The sequence below is a fragment of the Drechmeria coniospora genome, chromosome 02 (genome assembly GCF_001625195.1).
Source record: "Drechmeria coniospora strain ARSEF 6962 chromosome 02, whole genome shotgun sequence".
NCBI lineage: Eukaryota > Fungi > Ascomycota > Sordariomycetes > Hypocreales > Ophiocordycipitaceae > Drechmeria > Drechmeria coniospora.
In genome coordinates, this window is record NC_054390.1 from 4,416,812 (window position 1) to 4,432,848 (window position 16,037).

General features: G+C 57.0%; 4 protein-coding genes across 4 annotated transcripts; 2 read left to right on the forward strand and 2 right to left on the reverse strand.

The window, feature by feature from the left end:
* Window positions 1–1,686: 1,686 nt before the first annotated feature.
* DCS_04325 (uncharacterized protein) lies at window positions 1,687–4,600 on the forward strand (the record flags this gene model as incomplete). The annotated part of the gene is made up of 6 exons (XM_040801636.1): window positions 1,687–1,876; window positions 2,001–2,097; window positions 2,390–2,505; window positions 2,554–2,877; window positions 2,987–3,901; window positions 4,002–4,600. 6 exons carry the CDS (start codon window positions 1,687–1,689, stop codon window positions 4,598–4,600), a joined length of 2,241 nt encoding a protein of 746 aa, XP_040656669.1.
* Window positions 4,601–4,851: 251 nt separating this feature from the next.
* On the reverse strand, window positions 4,852–5,808 carry DCS_04326 (uncharacterized protein; the record flags this gene model as incomplete). The annotated part of the gene is made up of 3 exons (XM_040801637.1): window positions 4,852–4,862; window positions 4,946–5,043; window positions 5,099–5,808. 3 exons carry the CDS (start codon window positions 5,806–5,808, stop codon window positions 4,852–4,854), a joined length of 819 nt encoding a protein of 272 aa, XP_040656670.1.
* Window positions 5,809–13,058: 7,250 nt separating this feature from the next.
* On the forward strand, window positions 13,059–13,937 carry DCS_04327 (uncharacterized protein; the record flags this gene model as incomplete). The annotated part of the gene is made up of 1 exon (XM_040801638.1): window positions 13,059–13,937. One exon carries the CDS (start codon window positions 13,059–13,061, stop codon window positions 13,935–13,937), a length of 879 nt encoding a protein of 292 aa, XP_040656671.1.
* A 310-nt stretch (window positions 13,938–14,247) lies between these two features.
* DCS_04328 (uncharacterized protein) lies at window positions 14,248–15,704 on the reverse strand (the record flags this gene model as incomplete). The annotated part of the gene is made up of 4 exons (XM_040801639.1): window positions 14,248–14,653; window positions 14,727–15,049; window positions 15,136–15,559; window positions 15,604–15,704. The coding sequence occupies 4 exons, from the start codon at window positions 15,702–15,704 to the stop codon at window positions 14,248–14,250; spliced, it is 1,254 nt and encodes a 417-aa protein (XP_040656672.1).
* Window positions 15,705–16,037: the final 333 nt, after the last annotated feature.

Sequence of the window (16,037 nt, forward strand, 5' to 3'; positions counted from 1 at the left end):
GGATGGCGTGCCGTTTTGGAGCCCGGAGTGCTCTCGGCCGTTGGTCGGCAACGTCGCCGCGACTCGACGGCCGCCGAAGCGCAGCTCCGAACGGGACTCGGCATGGTCGACGCCGTTCCACCCGCGAGTCCCCCCCACCCGTCCGCGTCGGCCTGCGACTCATTCGCGTCGAGGACGGCGCATGTTGCGTGCGCGCCCAGTCGGAGGGGAGGCCGTCGTCCGCAAGTACCGCCGACTCGTCGTGGTAAAGTATACTTGGGTGAACAGTACGCAGAGTTGAAAAACCAACTGCTGCACTGTACGCCTGGGCGACGACAAAGAGCGGTACACGGTACGCACAGCACGGAGTGGCGCACCGAGCATGGGCTGTCCGGGTACTCCGTACCGTGCCGCACGAATCAGTACCTGTGCACCTACGCCTGGGTGCAAGTACTGCACAAGCAGGGAACACTCCGTACGGGAGGCCTGTACCTGCATGTCTCCTAACAACCGTCCGCCCGTGAGTGAGTCAGACTCGCTTCCTTAGCCGCCTTTGCCCCCGCAGGTCGATAAATGCCTCTTCCGTCTCGCCGAACCCAGAACGGCAGATAGGCCCTCGCCGTGACGAGCGCAATCTTGCCGATGGTTGGAATTGCCCTGGGATTCGCAGCCTCGATGTTTGCTTCATCTTGTTGAGTTTTCCGCCACGAACCGGGTGTGCTGTGCAGTCACCGCGTGCTTGTGCGGGCGACAATCGTCGACGGCGCAAGTATGGTGTTCGAGAACAACTCATGCTGTGGATCCATGCAATATCGGTTGTTATTCTACATTGCAACGCTTGCCAAGCGAAGTGGAGGCCGAGGCTGCCGATCTGCGGGAGCGAGTCATTGGCTTCGATGCGTCGGCCGACCGGCGGAGCGCCATGCACACTTGAGTAACTCCTACTTACATGCAAGTACTTACTTACAGCTGGCTATTACTCCGTACACCCACATGTACTCCGTACTTGATCGTGGCACGAGTGCAGCGAGCGGACGCCGGCGCACTTGCACGTATTGCAAGTACACCTAATACGACGCTTGTCGGACCGTGGCGTACAACCAAGTACATACGAGGGCGGCACAGTGCCGATACTGGGCGACTGTTAGCAAGTACTCGCATGTCATGATTCGCATCGGCCATGCTTCTTCATACTGTATACTTTCATGTGCAGCTGCTGGCACGTCCACTAGCGGATGTCGACGAACCTGGCCGGCAGGGTACACACGCCGTACCGCAAGGTGCATGCGGCGCACGGAAGCGAGCCGGTTGATCATCGCACCCTGAACCTAAATTTACTCATCCTCTCCGGAAGATCGGCTCGAGATGGCATGAGTGAGGAGCTCTTCCATTGTCTCGCCGGCATGGCAGATGGCCATTGTGCCTCGACGTCCGTGTCGAAAAAGGTTGCCTACATCGGACCGCGCATGGCATGACGACCCGCCGAGCTGGTGCCTGTGCCGTCGTATCGAGCCTACAGCGCTCGCAAGTACACGGTGCCGCAACCGTACGGTGTACAGGTGCGCGACACGGACGAGTGCCGGACCAGGGTCCCCCATACCCAGCGCCGCACCGGGCGGATAACGGCTGCTCGACGCTGGGTGCCACCACCAATGTACCTGTACATGGGATGCTCCGACTGTACCTCGATCTGCTTGATCTGAGACGATGACCGACAATGGCTTGCGCGTGCATGTATGTACCTTGCACACGACTCCGACTCCGACGGGCAAGTACCGGCTTGGCGCCAGGCGTACCGGTACCTCGCGGCCAGGCCTCGGGGAGGCAGCGATGCAGATGGATGGCACTCGTCTGGTGGTGAACGAATACGGAGCACAGTGCCCGAGCGGCGAGTACTGTACGCTTACGTGTTGGTGCCGCTCTCACCATCCATGCTCGTTCGGTCCACACAACGTCGTCGTCACCCACACCATCCCCAACCTACTCCCACCATCACCGAACTTGTACGCTTACAACCTTAGTCCATCTCGCCCTTCCCGTCTCGGCTCCATCTCGAATCATTCGATCCCTGACCATCGCCTCACCATTCCGCCTACTCACTAGCCAGGCACGCGAGAGGTGGGCCGCGCAGAACCGCCGACATCCGCACACCGTGCCGCCACTCGTGCTGCATGGATGAGGCCGGGAAGGAAAATAAAAAAACTGATCAACATGTTGAGCTATCCGGCTTCCTTCGTTCTCCGTCCCTCCATGCTCCCACCGCTCCGCAGACGCGCCCGCGTACACGTACTTACAGACGACCAATACGGAGCCGGATACGGAGCCGGCGACGGAGACGAATCGAGGCCCAGAGCCAGAGACGGACGAGGCCACCCGGAACCCTCGTTGCGATTATTATACCCCTGCCCAGCGAACCGTCCATCATCTTCTCCACCCTGTGCCACGACGGACGCTCTACCCGCCAGCCCTTCCTCGACCGCCATGTCGCCTGCCCTGTCGCGGCTGATAAGCTGACCCCGCCGCTCCGTCCCTCGCCCTCGTCGCGCGCTGCGAATTCGAGGTAGACATAAACAGAGCCGCTCTCGGCCGTTGGCTGCGGTGCGAGGACGATACAAATATCCTCGTCGGCCCCCCCCGGAGGCAGCGAGACCGGCACCGGAATCGGCACCGAACAGGCTGAGAGATCTCGTCCAGACGGCCGGCCGACTTGCCTTTTCGCTCCGCTCGCAGACAACGGTAACGTGCCGCGCCGACAGCTGGCTCGACCGGACAGACCACCACCCGTACGGCCGGCATCCCTCACGCCGCACCTGGACCTCGACGCAGAGACCATGGAGCCCGAAAACGTGATTGACCAGGACGTCGACGTCCTCGAGCACAAGATAGGATACAAGCAAGGTACGTGCCGACGTCCCCGCCGCGCGTGAGCGTCGCCGTCGCCGTCGGGGACGGGGCCTCCATATCCGCATCGCCGGCCGCCGCTGACCTGACCTCCCCTCTGCCGCAGAGCTGCGCCGGTCCTTTTCGGCCCTCCAGTCCTTCAGCCTCTCCTTCGGCATGATCGGCCTCGTGCCGAGCATCTCCGCCACCGTTGGCTTCGGCCTGTACGCCTCCCCCGCCAGCCTCGTCTGGTGCTGGCCCGTCGGCCTCCTCTTCATCACTCTCATCGCCATCTCGCTCGGCGAGCTCGCGTCGAGCCTGCCGACGAGCGGCTGCTTGTACTTTTGGACGCACCACTTCGCGCCCGAGTCGATCCGGAACCCGCTCTGCTTCTTCGTCGGCTACGCCAACACGCTCGGCAACCTCGCCGGCTTCATCTCGGCCGAGTACACCGTGGCGACCATGATCGCCTCGGTCGCGTCCATGGCCAACGACGGCGCCTGGTCGCCGTCGCGGGGCGAGCTCTACGCCATCACGCTCGCCGTCGTCGTCAGCCACGCGCTCCTCTGCGGCTCCCGCACCGACCCCCTCGCGAAGCTGCAGATCTTCTACAGCATCGGCAACCTCGTCATCATTCTCGCCCTCGTCGTCGCCCTGCCGGCCGTGACGCCGGCGGCGAATCGCAACTCGGCCGCCTGGGTCTTTGGCCACGTCGAGAACGCGTCCCCCGGCTGGCCGACGAGCTTCAGCTTCATGCTCGGCTTCCTCGTCCCCCTCTGGTCCGTCACCGGCTGGGAGGCGACGTTGCACATCTCGGAGGAGACGGCGGGCGCGACGAGGGCCGTGCCGAGGGCGTTGCTGACCGTCTGCCTCACGACTCTCGTCCTCGGCTGGGTGACGATCCTCGCCATCTGCTTCTGCATGGACCCGGACGTCTCGCGCATCATCGGCAGTCCGCGCCCGCCGATGGCCCAGATCCTTCTGGACTCGTTTGGCAAGACGGGAGCGCTCGTGACGTGGAGCTCCATCATGGTCCTGACCTGTACGTCGTCCCCCGCGGCGTCGGGCCCGGCACCCCTTCCCCCGCCCCCCCCCACGACCTGTGCAGGATAAAGGTATGCTGACGCGTCGAGCACGCACAGGGTGCATGGGTTCGTCCTGCCTCATCGCCACCAGCCGACAGGTCTGGGCCTTTTCCCGCGACGGCGCCTTTCCCTTGTCGACCTACATCGCGCGCGTGTCGAGCTCGGGCGTGCCGCGATACGCCGTCTGGTCGACGTGCTTCGTCGCCGCCGTCATGGGTCTGATCTGCATCGTCAACGAAGCGGCGACCGTCGCGCTTTTCTCCCTCCTCATCGCCGGCTGCTACACGGCCTACTGCATCCCCGTCGTTTGCCGCCTCGTCTTCGGCCAGCACAAGTTCACGCCCGGTCCCTTCTACACGGGACCGACGCTGAGCCGCGTCATCGGCTGGACGGCCGTGGCCTTTGAGGTCGTCATGTTCGTCGTATTCATGTTCCCCATCAAAGGGCCGAATCCGTCGGCGGCTGAGATGAACTACGCCTCCGTCATCTTCGTCGCCATGACGCTCGCCGTCGTCGTCTACTGGTACCTGCCCGTCGTCGGCGCCAAGCTGTGGTTCCACGGGCCCAAGAACAACTTTAACAGGGAGCCGCGGGACGAAGAGCCCGTCGTCAGCGAGTGCGAGTCGCCAGTTTCCAAGTCCGCCGTCGATGTCTGACCGATCGAGACCTGGCCACATGGCCCTGCAGCCTCGTGAGCGTGGCGGAAGCCGAGGACAGGGATCCGACGACGCCTGCCATGGAGGGACGACGGCGGGTGGTGCTGTCGCCGAGGCCGAGCGGGCTCACGTCTCGGCCGGCGCGAATGAATGTCTGCGTTGTTGTTGTCACGGTTGTTTTTGTCGTCGTTGCCGCCGTCGTTGCCGTTGACGATGCCCATGGAGGAGTGTTGATGATGCCAGCTTGCTGCCTAGGCACGCGCTCACGCACGCACGCACGCATGATAGCATAGAGTGTAGCGGAATGAACAGGAAGATGGCCAAGACATTCATCCCCCTCATCACCATCGAGCTCGCCGAGCTCGCCGTACGCCTTGCCTGTGCCATCTGCGTGAGAGTTGCGTCCGAGGTCGTCTGGCGGGCCGTCGGTGCCGTCGACGGTCCTGCGGCGTGGGTGCGCGGCGGGAGGGATGGAGCGCCTATGCGCAGGTGGGATACTTGACGACGGCAATGACGCCCGTGTCCCGGCCCTTATTGGCGAAGCTCTCGCCGAGCACGTGGATGCAGTGCTCGGTGTGATGCAGGTTCGCCGAGTAGGAATCCATTTGGATGCTCGCGTTCAGCATGGCCCGGTGCATCCGCTTCCAGACGTACATGCAGTGCATGAGGTGCATGTCGTAGGTGGAGGTGAAGTTGCGATAGTTTCCCAGTCGAAGCTCGTCCATGGTCATGTTTCGACCCTCGCTTTCGTAGTGCCACGACTGTCCGCCGTGCATGCTCTCCTCGTCGGCGGCGTCGTCGGCCGTGTGGCAGCCCGGGGGGAGCCAGCCGAAGAGGACGATGCTGTAGCGGCAGTTGCGGGCCATCGCCTCGGCCGGCGAGTTCCCGCAGTCTCCGTCGGACCAGTTCAGGGGCAGGCCGGTTTTGTTGCTGAGGCCCTCGCGGACGACGGGAAAGGTTCGATTGGCCACGGCTCGTCCCGAACCTCGCAGGTGCAGGCCCAAGGCGACGAAGAGAAGGATGGCGACGAGGGAGGAGGCGGCGCCGACGAGGCAGAGTCGAAGGGGCGTCGACTTGGACCTCGACCTCGGCCCGGCATCGGGGCTCAGGTCGGGCACGTCGCCGAGCTTGTACGGCCTGCCGTCTTCGCTCTCGCCGTCGGGTGCGAGGGCATACTCGGCACTCGCGGGCCGCTGGTTCTTGAGCATGGCCACGCCCTCGACTCGAACTCGGCTCCGTCGTCGGTCTTTTGAATCGGGCGTGACGGGACAAAGGACGGCGGAGGCGATGGATGCTGGTCGGAGGCTTCGTGGAGGGCTGAAGCGAAGCTCGTCGTGAGATGGCTCGCGAGAAAGGCAACGGTGTGGCGGTACTTGTAGGTGAGCAAGGCGGCCTCGCAGATGCTACCGGCTCGCAGATGTTACCGGCACGGGACGGATGATGGCATGGTTCGCTGCTGCTATGACATGAAGAGAATCGGCTCTGAATCGTTGCATCGACCCAAGGTCGTACGACGCGCGGCTTGGGCAGGTTCTTGTACTGGCGGTGACGCCGGGACGTCCAGGTGCCGTAGGAGTAGCGCCGCGCGCACGGAGTACTTGCACGTGCGTATTCCTTACCGTACTTGCGCGTTCGGAGTAGCCATATAGGTGTATAAATTACTCGATTTCAGCAGACGCAGAGGCTCGTCTCCGGGGAAGTTGCCTGATGTGGGTGGCATGGGTCGCTGTTCGTGTGTTGGCGCGTTGCAAGCGTTGCAAGGTCCGATCCAAGCAAGCAACTTGTGGGACGAAATCTCATGATACTCTGCATGCGCAAGTATTTACATGTATAAGTATGTAGTTGCATAAATACTCTGTACTTGCTCTGTGATGACTGCACGGAGATTATTGATAATAGCTGTGCTCCGTACAGTACATACTACAGCTAAGCACTGTTCACTTGGGTATCAAGTACTTACATGTACAACTGCGTATATGCATGTACAACTACACCTGCGTGCACCTACTTGAACATGCAGGAATGTGGGTATGTACCTGTACGGAGGACGAGCGTGAACTCGTGCTGGACGTTGCGTACTTGTACGTACGGTAGGCAGGTTGGTGTTGGTGCACGCACAGTTTGCAAGTAGATGGACATACCGTGCGAGAGCGCAACAACAAAGTACATGTGAATGGAGGCAGGTGCAACACGCTTCATTGTCCCGCACGAAATACTTCACCTCAAAAAGGAAGAGTAAAGGAAGCGAATCGTACAGTATACAACTGGGTGCGCCTACTGTGCACGATAATAACCGCGCTTCATTGCCGCGTAAGTATGAATACTGCGCCCAGTACGGAGTAAGGAAGTGCCTACAGTGTGCAAGCAGGCATCATGCCGTGCTACCATGTAAACGACGCATACTCGAGCTTACTTGGGCCGTATGAATTATGACTAGTCGTACGGCGCCAAAACAAGGAAGAGGAGTGTATCGTACAGTGTCCAAGCAGGCTCACGTACCGTGCCACGGAATACGAAGTGCAAGCAACCACGCTTCCATGTCCCGGATGAATTATGAATAATAAATAATACTGCACCTAGCGAGAAAGTGCATCGTACTAGTTGTACGGTGTCCCAGGAGGCGTCCGTGCCGTGCTATGGGATGCAGAGTAAGCACAACTACTTGGCTGTACAAGGAACCACGCCTCGTCTCGTCTGAAATACTGGGCCTGGGTCCCAAGTGCATCGTGCATATAAGTACGGAGTACAGCACGACAATCTCATGTTACCTTCGGCCATCCTGAAGGATCGGACGGATGTGCACGGCTACCGTTTCAGTATCATCATTCACGCACTAGATCCGTCTGCCGATGGATGGGAATGGAGAAGACTCCACCGAGGCGGACCCGATTCCGTCAGGATGCCGCGACGGTTGGGTAGAGCGTTTGGGTTTCCGTACCGCCTACGAAATAATATTACGACATGACCCTACTTTCACTCTCATTTACGGAGCACATCCGCCTAAATGTACTTTTCTACAGTACAAGTACGTAAGTGTAAGCGGTTGCAAGTGCGTAATGATGACTTGTGCTTCGTAGTAAGTGCATGTAAGTACAATACTTATTACTATACACCCACTTACACCTACGGAGTACAGTCATGACCGGCGTACTTGCAGGCAGGTGTGGTTGTACGCACCCCCATGCTCACGAGTGTAGGTGCACAGTAATGCTCCGTAGTTGTGCTTGCAGTGCTCAAGTTCGCAACTGTCAACCGAGGGAGGAAATGGTATTCGCCATGCGCGGTCCACATTGCATGAAATTTCATCAGGTAATGGTACAGAGCTCCGTACGGCACTCCGTGCATGCCAATGTAACGTGTGCCTGCGTACGGAGTAAGTACAGAGCACGGGACGGTACAGTATCAATATACCATGCCAAAGTGAGCGCTGCACTTTGCCGTGCCGGTGGACTGACAGTAGCATCCAAGTACAGTACCGAGTACGGGGTGCCGCGTGGGAATCTTGGCGGTGACCGAGGAAATGCTTCAACCAAGTACTGTACCCGCATTACGAGAAGGAGTATAATAACACAACTGCGCCTGCGAGTAGGAGTCTGCCTGCAAGTATTATGCGGAAACGATTGAGTAATTACGAGCGCGAGTACGAGATGGGTCGGGAGAGCTCGACGCGGCAGCGGAATTCGACGCTTCGGCCGGTACCAGGTGGAATTGACTGCAGTGCTGGCCGTTGGTCCGCAGATCCTGCATCGATACCTTACGAGGAGGAGACAAGAGCGGACGCCAGCCGACCAGCCGAGTAAGGATGCTTGTGCCGTTGGTGGAAAGCAGAAAGAAGAGAAGAGCACCGGCTGGAGCGAGGTAGTCTGAAGTGTATTATTTATATAGTGCATTACATAAATACAGCACATGAATACAGCACGTGAATGCAGCACGTAACGGATCCATAGTGGCCGACGATAACAACGAAAATCAACAAGGTCAAGGTCGGGGAGGCGAATTGCGATACTTTGCTCTCAGTAACACGCGCGACACGAACCAGTAGGTACTTGCTTGTGGGTTTGTACGCGAGCGTCAGGGCCGAAAATACGTAGGATATAATATGTCCTTGTACTATGAATGGGGTCAGGATCGACAAGGAGGTACGAAAGGAACTAAAGCTAAATCCCATCTCGGCTATTACTCCGTATCGTTGTCCTTATACGCATGCCTTTATTTATTTGCATACTCCCTCTCTTGCCTTTTCTTATACTTGCTTTCTCTTTCCTTTGCATTTTCTTACTTTCTCTTACTCTCTCTATCCTACTAGTTCCTTGTTGTTCTCTCCGTCCACTCGACCTCTCTACTATACATATATATACGTATATGCAGTATATTACCCGCTTCCCTCTGTTCTGTACAAAAGTAAAGTTTATCGAGTCGAGAAAACTCGCCCTATGCCTAACGCGCAACGGTAGTAGCTTACGCGTATATGTATAGTAGAGACAATATTGCGGAGAGCTATCGTTCGGCCCTGTCTATTCTTCTTCGGCACTATGCGTATTGTTACTGTCTTTGTCGCTATCTTAGCAGCCGTATAAGCGGCGCCCCTTGCTATGCCTGGTAGGTAAATTGTCCAAAGGAGTTTATGGCTCGAATTCTGCGATCCTATCGCTAACCGAAGACGTACCCTAGAACCGACGATTCGTAAGGTTCCGCATCCCTGCGTACGTTTCTCTTTTACCTATAGCTACCGGCAGTAGTAAAAACGATTTAGTACTAATAGATTGCTCCCAGACGGCCGGTATGTCGAGAAGGAACTACCGTAATGCGTTGATGCCCTTTATCCGATTCGCCAAAATATAGTCTAGAGAGACTTAACGGCAAGCGGCCCTTTATCGACAGCAATCGTTAATATAGCAACATAGCATCGGTATAAGGATAAGATATATACATATTCTGCCCATCTGCCTGTATATGTATCTAGGCATTACTCGTACTACGCCCTACTACCAATAGGTAGTACTTACTAGCGGACCAGGCACCCTAGCGGACTAGGTACTTTAATATACATTGGAATTCAACCGTTCTTTCCATTACAGACCTATAGATATTCTAATACTCCTTCGCTCGGCCATTTTCGTGCCTTTTTTGCAATGTTAATAAATACCCTTTTGCTACTGTATACAATTTCTTATCTATAGCTCTACAATCTTCCTTCGAGCTTGAGCAATCTTATTAGTTACTTTGAACTCTACTATTCGACGGCCTTGTTCAACTGTAAGGATTCCTCTAGTCTTAAGAACCTTATTTTTAACAATTGGCGAAGTTAATGCTGCTTTTGTAGTCCGCTGGAGGTCCCTTGTTACTTGTATTAGCTCGGTAGCTATAGTCAAAGAACCCCGAATGATTAAGATTAGAGTTAAAGGTATCATCAAGAGTCTCATTTCCGTTATTTACTGTATCCTCTAGCTGTCCAGCAACTTTTTGAACTTGCCGCAGTGTTATTGGTGTTAAGAAATTGGAAGAACTAGGTAAATTAGAGGGATTTGGGGAAGGAGTCCTTAGTGCTCGGGTTTGCATTGATTGAATAACCAATTGAGGATTCAAAGGATAGATGCCGGTCTTTTTGAATGCTGATATTATTGTAGTATGTTTAAATGCTTGTTTTCGAACGTCTTGGATTATTGAAAGGAACTCTAGCTTAGTTATATTAACTAAGCTATCTCGGACTGCAAAGTAAAGAGCCTTTGCATGATAATCTTTAAAGACTGAAAAACAGCTACATTAAGTGGTTGTAGAAGGTGCGTAGTACAAAAGGAGTAATATTGTTTTCTGTAAGGCGCGCCATAGGCGTGAAGGCCTTATAAGCGAATGTGAGGTGTATAGTACACGCACAAAGTGCGGATACTAGCGAATCTTTTGACGGTTTGGCCATTTGGCCTAACGGTTAACTAATTTATTGTCAATATGGGCTCACCTCCTATATGTACTACAAAGTGCCTGTCCGCTGGGGTGTCTGGTCCGCTGGTGAGCACTACCTATCAGTGGTGGGGCGTGGCACGAGTAGTCTATTACGAGCCAAGATACAAGAGCCTTATACCGACCGATTCGATCGATTCCCGTAGGGGCGACTGGAATAAAGCAAGGGATAAAGGCGCAACGATGCGAAAAGAGGTACCGTATCTGCGACTCTCGTTTGCGTTTCCTTTATAGGAACGTTACGTCTTGCGAATAGATGTGCCTGTACTATCGTTATATCGCAACGTTGCCTCGCCTCTCTGCTCGTCCGTATACCGCAACGGTTGGGTAGAGCGTTTGGGTTTCTGTACCGCCTACGAAATAATGCTATATCATAACACTACTTGCACTCTCATTCACGGAGCACATCTACCTAAATGTACCTTCTACCGCACAAGTACATAAATGTAAGTGGTTACTGCAAGTGCGTAATAATAACTTGTGCTTTGTAGCAAGAACATGCAGGTACCGCACAATACACCTACGTCCTGTACACCTACGGAGTACAGTTGTGACCGACGTACTTGCAGGTGTGGTTGTACGCACCCTTATGCTCACAGGTGCAGGTGTTATGCTCCGTAATTGTGATTGTAGTGCTTAAGTTCGCATTTGTCAACCGAGAAAGGAAATAGTATTCGCAGTACGCGGTCGATATTGACGCGGTCGGTATTGTACGAAATTTCATTAGGTAATGGTACAGAGCTCCCTACGGCACTCCGTGCATGCTATTGTAATGTGTGCCTGCGTACAGAGTACGAGACGTGTAGTATTAATACTATGCTAAAGTGAGCGCGGCACCGTGCCGTGCTGGTGGACTGACAGAAGTATCCAAGTACAGTACCGAGTACGAGGTGCCGCGTGGGAATCTTGGCGGTAACGGAGGAAATGCTTCAACCAAGTATGTGCATTACGAGAAGGAGTGTAATGGCACGACTGCACCCGCGAGAAGGAGTCCGCAAGTATTATACGGAAACGATCCGAGTACGAGTACGAGTACGAGACGGGTCGGGAGAGCTCAACGCAGTAGCGGAGTTCGACGCTTCGGCTGGTGCTAGGTAGAAACGACTGTAGTACTAGCCGTTGGCCTGCAGGTCCTGTATCGATGCCCTGTAAGGAGGAGACGAGAGCGGGCGCTAGCCGACGAGCCGAGTGAATATGCTGCTCGCGCGGTTAGTGGAAAGCAGAAACCAGAGAAAAGCACCGGCTGGAGTAAGGTAGTCTGAATTGTATTACGTGGTTTCTCAACTTATGTCCAGAGTACTACAGTATATAAATGCAGCACGTAAATGCAGCACGTAACGGATCTATAGTGGCCGACGACAACAACAACGAAAATCAACAAGGTCAAGGCCAGCAAGGCGAATTGTATGCTTTGCTCTCAGTAACAAGCGCGAATACGAATTAATAGGTACTTGCTAATAGGTTTGTATGCAGGTATAAGGACCGAAAATACATAGGACGTACGTCCTTGCGCTATAATTGGGATGAGGACTGACGAGGAGGTACGAAAGGAACCGAAGCCAAATCCTATCTCGGCTATTACTCCGATTGTTGTCTTTATATGCGTGCCTTTATTTATTTTCTCGCTCCCTCTCTTGTCTTTGCGTTCTCTTGCTTTATCTTACTTACTCAGTCCCTCCTGTTCCTTGTTGTCCCCCGCGACCTCTCGAACTCTCTATTACGGATACGCACACACATACAGTAAGTTACCCGCTTCCCTCTGTACTGTACAAAAGCAATGTTTCTCGAGTCGAGCAAACTCGCCCTACGCCCAACGCGCAACGGCAGCGGCTTACGAATATGCGTACAATAGACATAACGTTGCAGAGAGCTATAATTTGGCCTTATCCATTCTTCTACAGCACTATGCGCGTTATTGCTATCTTTGTCGCCGTCCTGGCAGCCGTACAAGCGGCGCCCCTTGCTATGCCTGGTAGGTAAATTGTCCAAGGAGTCCATATCCTGAATCCTGCAATCCTATTGCTAACCAAAGACGCGCCCTAGAACCGACGATTAGCAAGGTTCAGCAACCCTGCGTACGTTTCTCTTTTGCCCCGATCTGCCGGTAGCGGTAAAGATGATTCGGTACTAATAGACTGCTTATAGACAACCAGCAAGCCGGGAAATAACTGCAATAATCAGTTTTCGCCCTTTATCCGATTTGCTAAAATATAGTCTAGAGAGGCTCAACAGCGAACGGTCCTTAGTCGACAGCAATCGTTAACATAGCAATATGGCATCGGCATGAGGATAAGACACGTACATGTTCTGCCAATCTGTTTGTACATGTATCTAGGCATTAGTCCATGTGCACCGGCAAGTTCGGAAAATTAAAACACTCTGCCAGTCTTGGTACATGACGAGCCGAGACACGGGAGCCGTATGCCGAATCGATCGATTCCGCAGGGGGTGACTGGAATGAAGCAAGGGATAAAGGCGTAACGACACGAAAAGAGGTGCCATGTCTGTGACTCTCCTTCGCGTTTCCTTGGTGGAAACGTCACGACTTGCGAATAATGTGCCTGTGCCACCGTTCCACCGCAACGTCGCCTCGCCTCTCTGCCCGTCCGTATGCTCTCCGTTTCCACTCCGTATGCTCCCCATCTCCATCTTCCTCGTCTCCTCCCGCCCCATCTTCATTCCCGACGCTGCCGACCCCATTTGTTTGAACCGCAAGAGCGACAGTCTCGTCATGATCTCCTGGCCCTCCCTCCTCGTCCTTCTCCACCTCGTCCTTCTGACGAGCACGAGCTCGGGGGCGCCCGTGGCGAAAACAAGCATTGCGCAGCTGAGCCAAGATATCGTCGCCGTGGACAGATCCTTCCAGAAACTCTTCCAGCTTGCGTCCAACTACACGGCGGGCGCCCGCGACGCGAGACCGCAGATTTCCCTCCTCCAGACCCTCTACTACGACCTCGCGCTCGCCACCATACACGCGGACCGGTTGCCGAACCCCCTCGCCGCCGCCGATGCCGTGAGCCTTCTCCTTCTGCTCAACGGTACCCTCGCCGTCGACGAGCCCCCCGCCGTCGACGCACTCGTCGGCAAGAGTGCTGCCTTGCGGGATGCGCTCGTCGACGGTTTCTTCCTGCCCGGGCTGCGGATGCTGCTGGCGCGGCACGAAACCGTGACAAGCCGAATTTTCCTTCGCATGCCCGGGGATGTGCCGCTCAATGTCGTGGCCCAGGGCAAGGCGGATGTGGCCTTGATTTCGGAGGCCTTGCGCAGAGGTATAACTGCCTTTGCCAGCATCGCCGCGGCACGCCCGACCGGGACGGTGAGCGTTGGGGAGACGGGTGATGCCGCCGTCGTGGCCAATGCCGTACCGAAAGTGACATAGGGAGGAAGCCGGGATGAGAAAGGTATGGTAGAAGTAGAATTGACTCGCTGCACTGAAATGCTAGGCATGAAGCGTCTGCCCAACTTCGTCAACCGCCCTGCTCTGCTCGCCTCGTGGCCCGGCCGCTGGGATTACATGGAATACGCAAACGAAGCTGCATCCATAATTTCTTGAACCCCACCCTACCTTGAACTCCCGACCCAAGTGACATGGCCCAGTGTCCGTTCCGGCATCCCAAACGTCGTCGTGCCGTGCCGCGCCGTGCCGCGCCGTGCCACCAGCGTCCCTCGGGGCCGGCATTTGTCGCTCTCTAGCGCTGGTACGTTTGCGGCGAGGGCGAGGTTGCCGCGGACAGAGGCGTCGTGTGCTGCGGCGGCGGCTGGCCCGACAGCTCAGTCTGCTGGAACCCCGGAGACGGGTACTGCTGCGGCGGGTACTGCGCGAACGGCTGCTGCTGATCCTGCGGCGGGGGCGAGTAGGCGCCGCCCGGAGGAGGCGGCGAGTAGGGGGACTGCTGGTGGTAGGGGCTCTGGGCAGGAGGCGGATGCTGACCCGTCGGTTGAGCCTCGACGGGGGCCTTTTGCTGCTGCTCGACCATGGACTGCGTCTGATGAGCCGTCGAGGAGGAGGCGCCGCCGACGACGGGGAACCGGCCGTCCTTGCGGCCTCGGAGAAACATGACGAGAGTCCAGACAAAGGTGACGATGAAGAGGAGCCTGCGGGGGAGACGCATCAGTCGACGGCACAGGCTGCACGACCGCCGAGCGGCATCGCAGGACGGCAACGCACCAGACGAGGGCGCCGAGGCCCGCGGCTGCGGACATCATGTTCTGACCGCCCTTGAAGAGCATGTCGCGCTTGAGGAGCTCGAGGCCGCGCTTCCTGGCGCAGCTCATGCTGCCGAAGATGCTGCCGTTGTCGAAGCAGGACTGGACCTGGGTCGGGAACTTGAACTGGGCGCGCTTGGCGGCCACGGCGGCCCAGGTGGCGAGCCACATGACAAGCATGAAGCCGTCGAGGACGAGGACGGCGAGGACGTGATAGGCGACGTTCCACGGCACCACCTTTTCGGTGACGATGCCGTAGCCGACGACGATCCAGGTGAGGATGGGCTGCGGCGGGCCGTAAGCGTGGGCGACACGAGCGCGGCGCGGCGAGCAGGGCAGAACAAGGTCGACGTTGGGAGGCAAGCACGTACGACGGCGATGGCGAGACCGAGCTCGTCGAGGTAGAGGTCGTGGGCGACCCTGCCGGCGAGGGCGAGGATGATGACGGAGAGGAGGATCTGGAAGATGCGGACGACAAGGACCCAGATGGGCGTCTCGAGCACGTCGGCTTGGCCGACAGCCCCGGGGTGGTGCTGGTCCATGATGCCACAATGCTGCCTCGACGCAGTCTGGACGAGCCGCCGAGTGGTGCTGCTGGCCGAGTACGAGTGTCTGTCTTGCACGAGGGCGAGTGTTTCGTCGGGCACGCGTTCCAGCTCTCTCGAACGTCTCGGCCGGAGGAGCAGTTCGGCGTGCGACGAAAGCTGGGCGCCCGCGGCGGTCCTTATACTCGTTCGCTCGTACGGCGCACGACTGGCTTGCATGCTCTCGCCCTCGGCCGCCCGTCGGAGCGTCCTGCCCCGTCGGCAGCCCATTCTTTCCTCGGGCAGCTCACCCACCACAGCTCGCCCCGAGCCGGGATGGGCTGGGCTTTCGGGCGAGATGGACTATTGGTTCCTGAGCGTGCGAGCCCTGCGAGAGGGTGTTGAGCGGCTGCCATCTTGACGAGGGTAGCCGCACGAAGCTCCGTGACGCCGCGCGCATCCGCCGGCCTGTCGCTCAGCCGCACGGTGACGGAGAAGGACAAAGGCAAGGACAGGGGCAGGGGCAAGCGACTGGGTGGGTGGGACGAGCTGGGCCGATGGCCGTCACACAAGACTGCGGCAGCATGGGCATGGGGCAGCTCGTGGCTCCCTCCATCGGGGCGACTCCGAACGCTGACGGGGCCGGCGAGCAAAAGGCAAGGCGGGCGAGCGCACAGGCGTCGGCGGCGGGCCAATCGCCGACGGTGTGATCAAGTGATACGCACGTCGCGTCTGACCAGCGCCGTTGG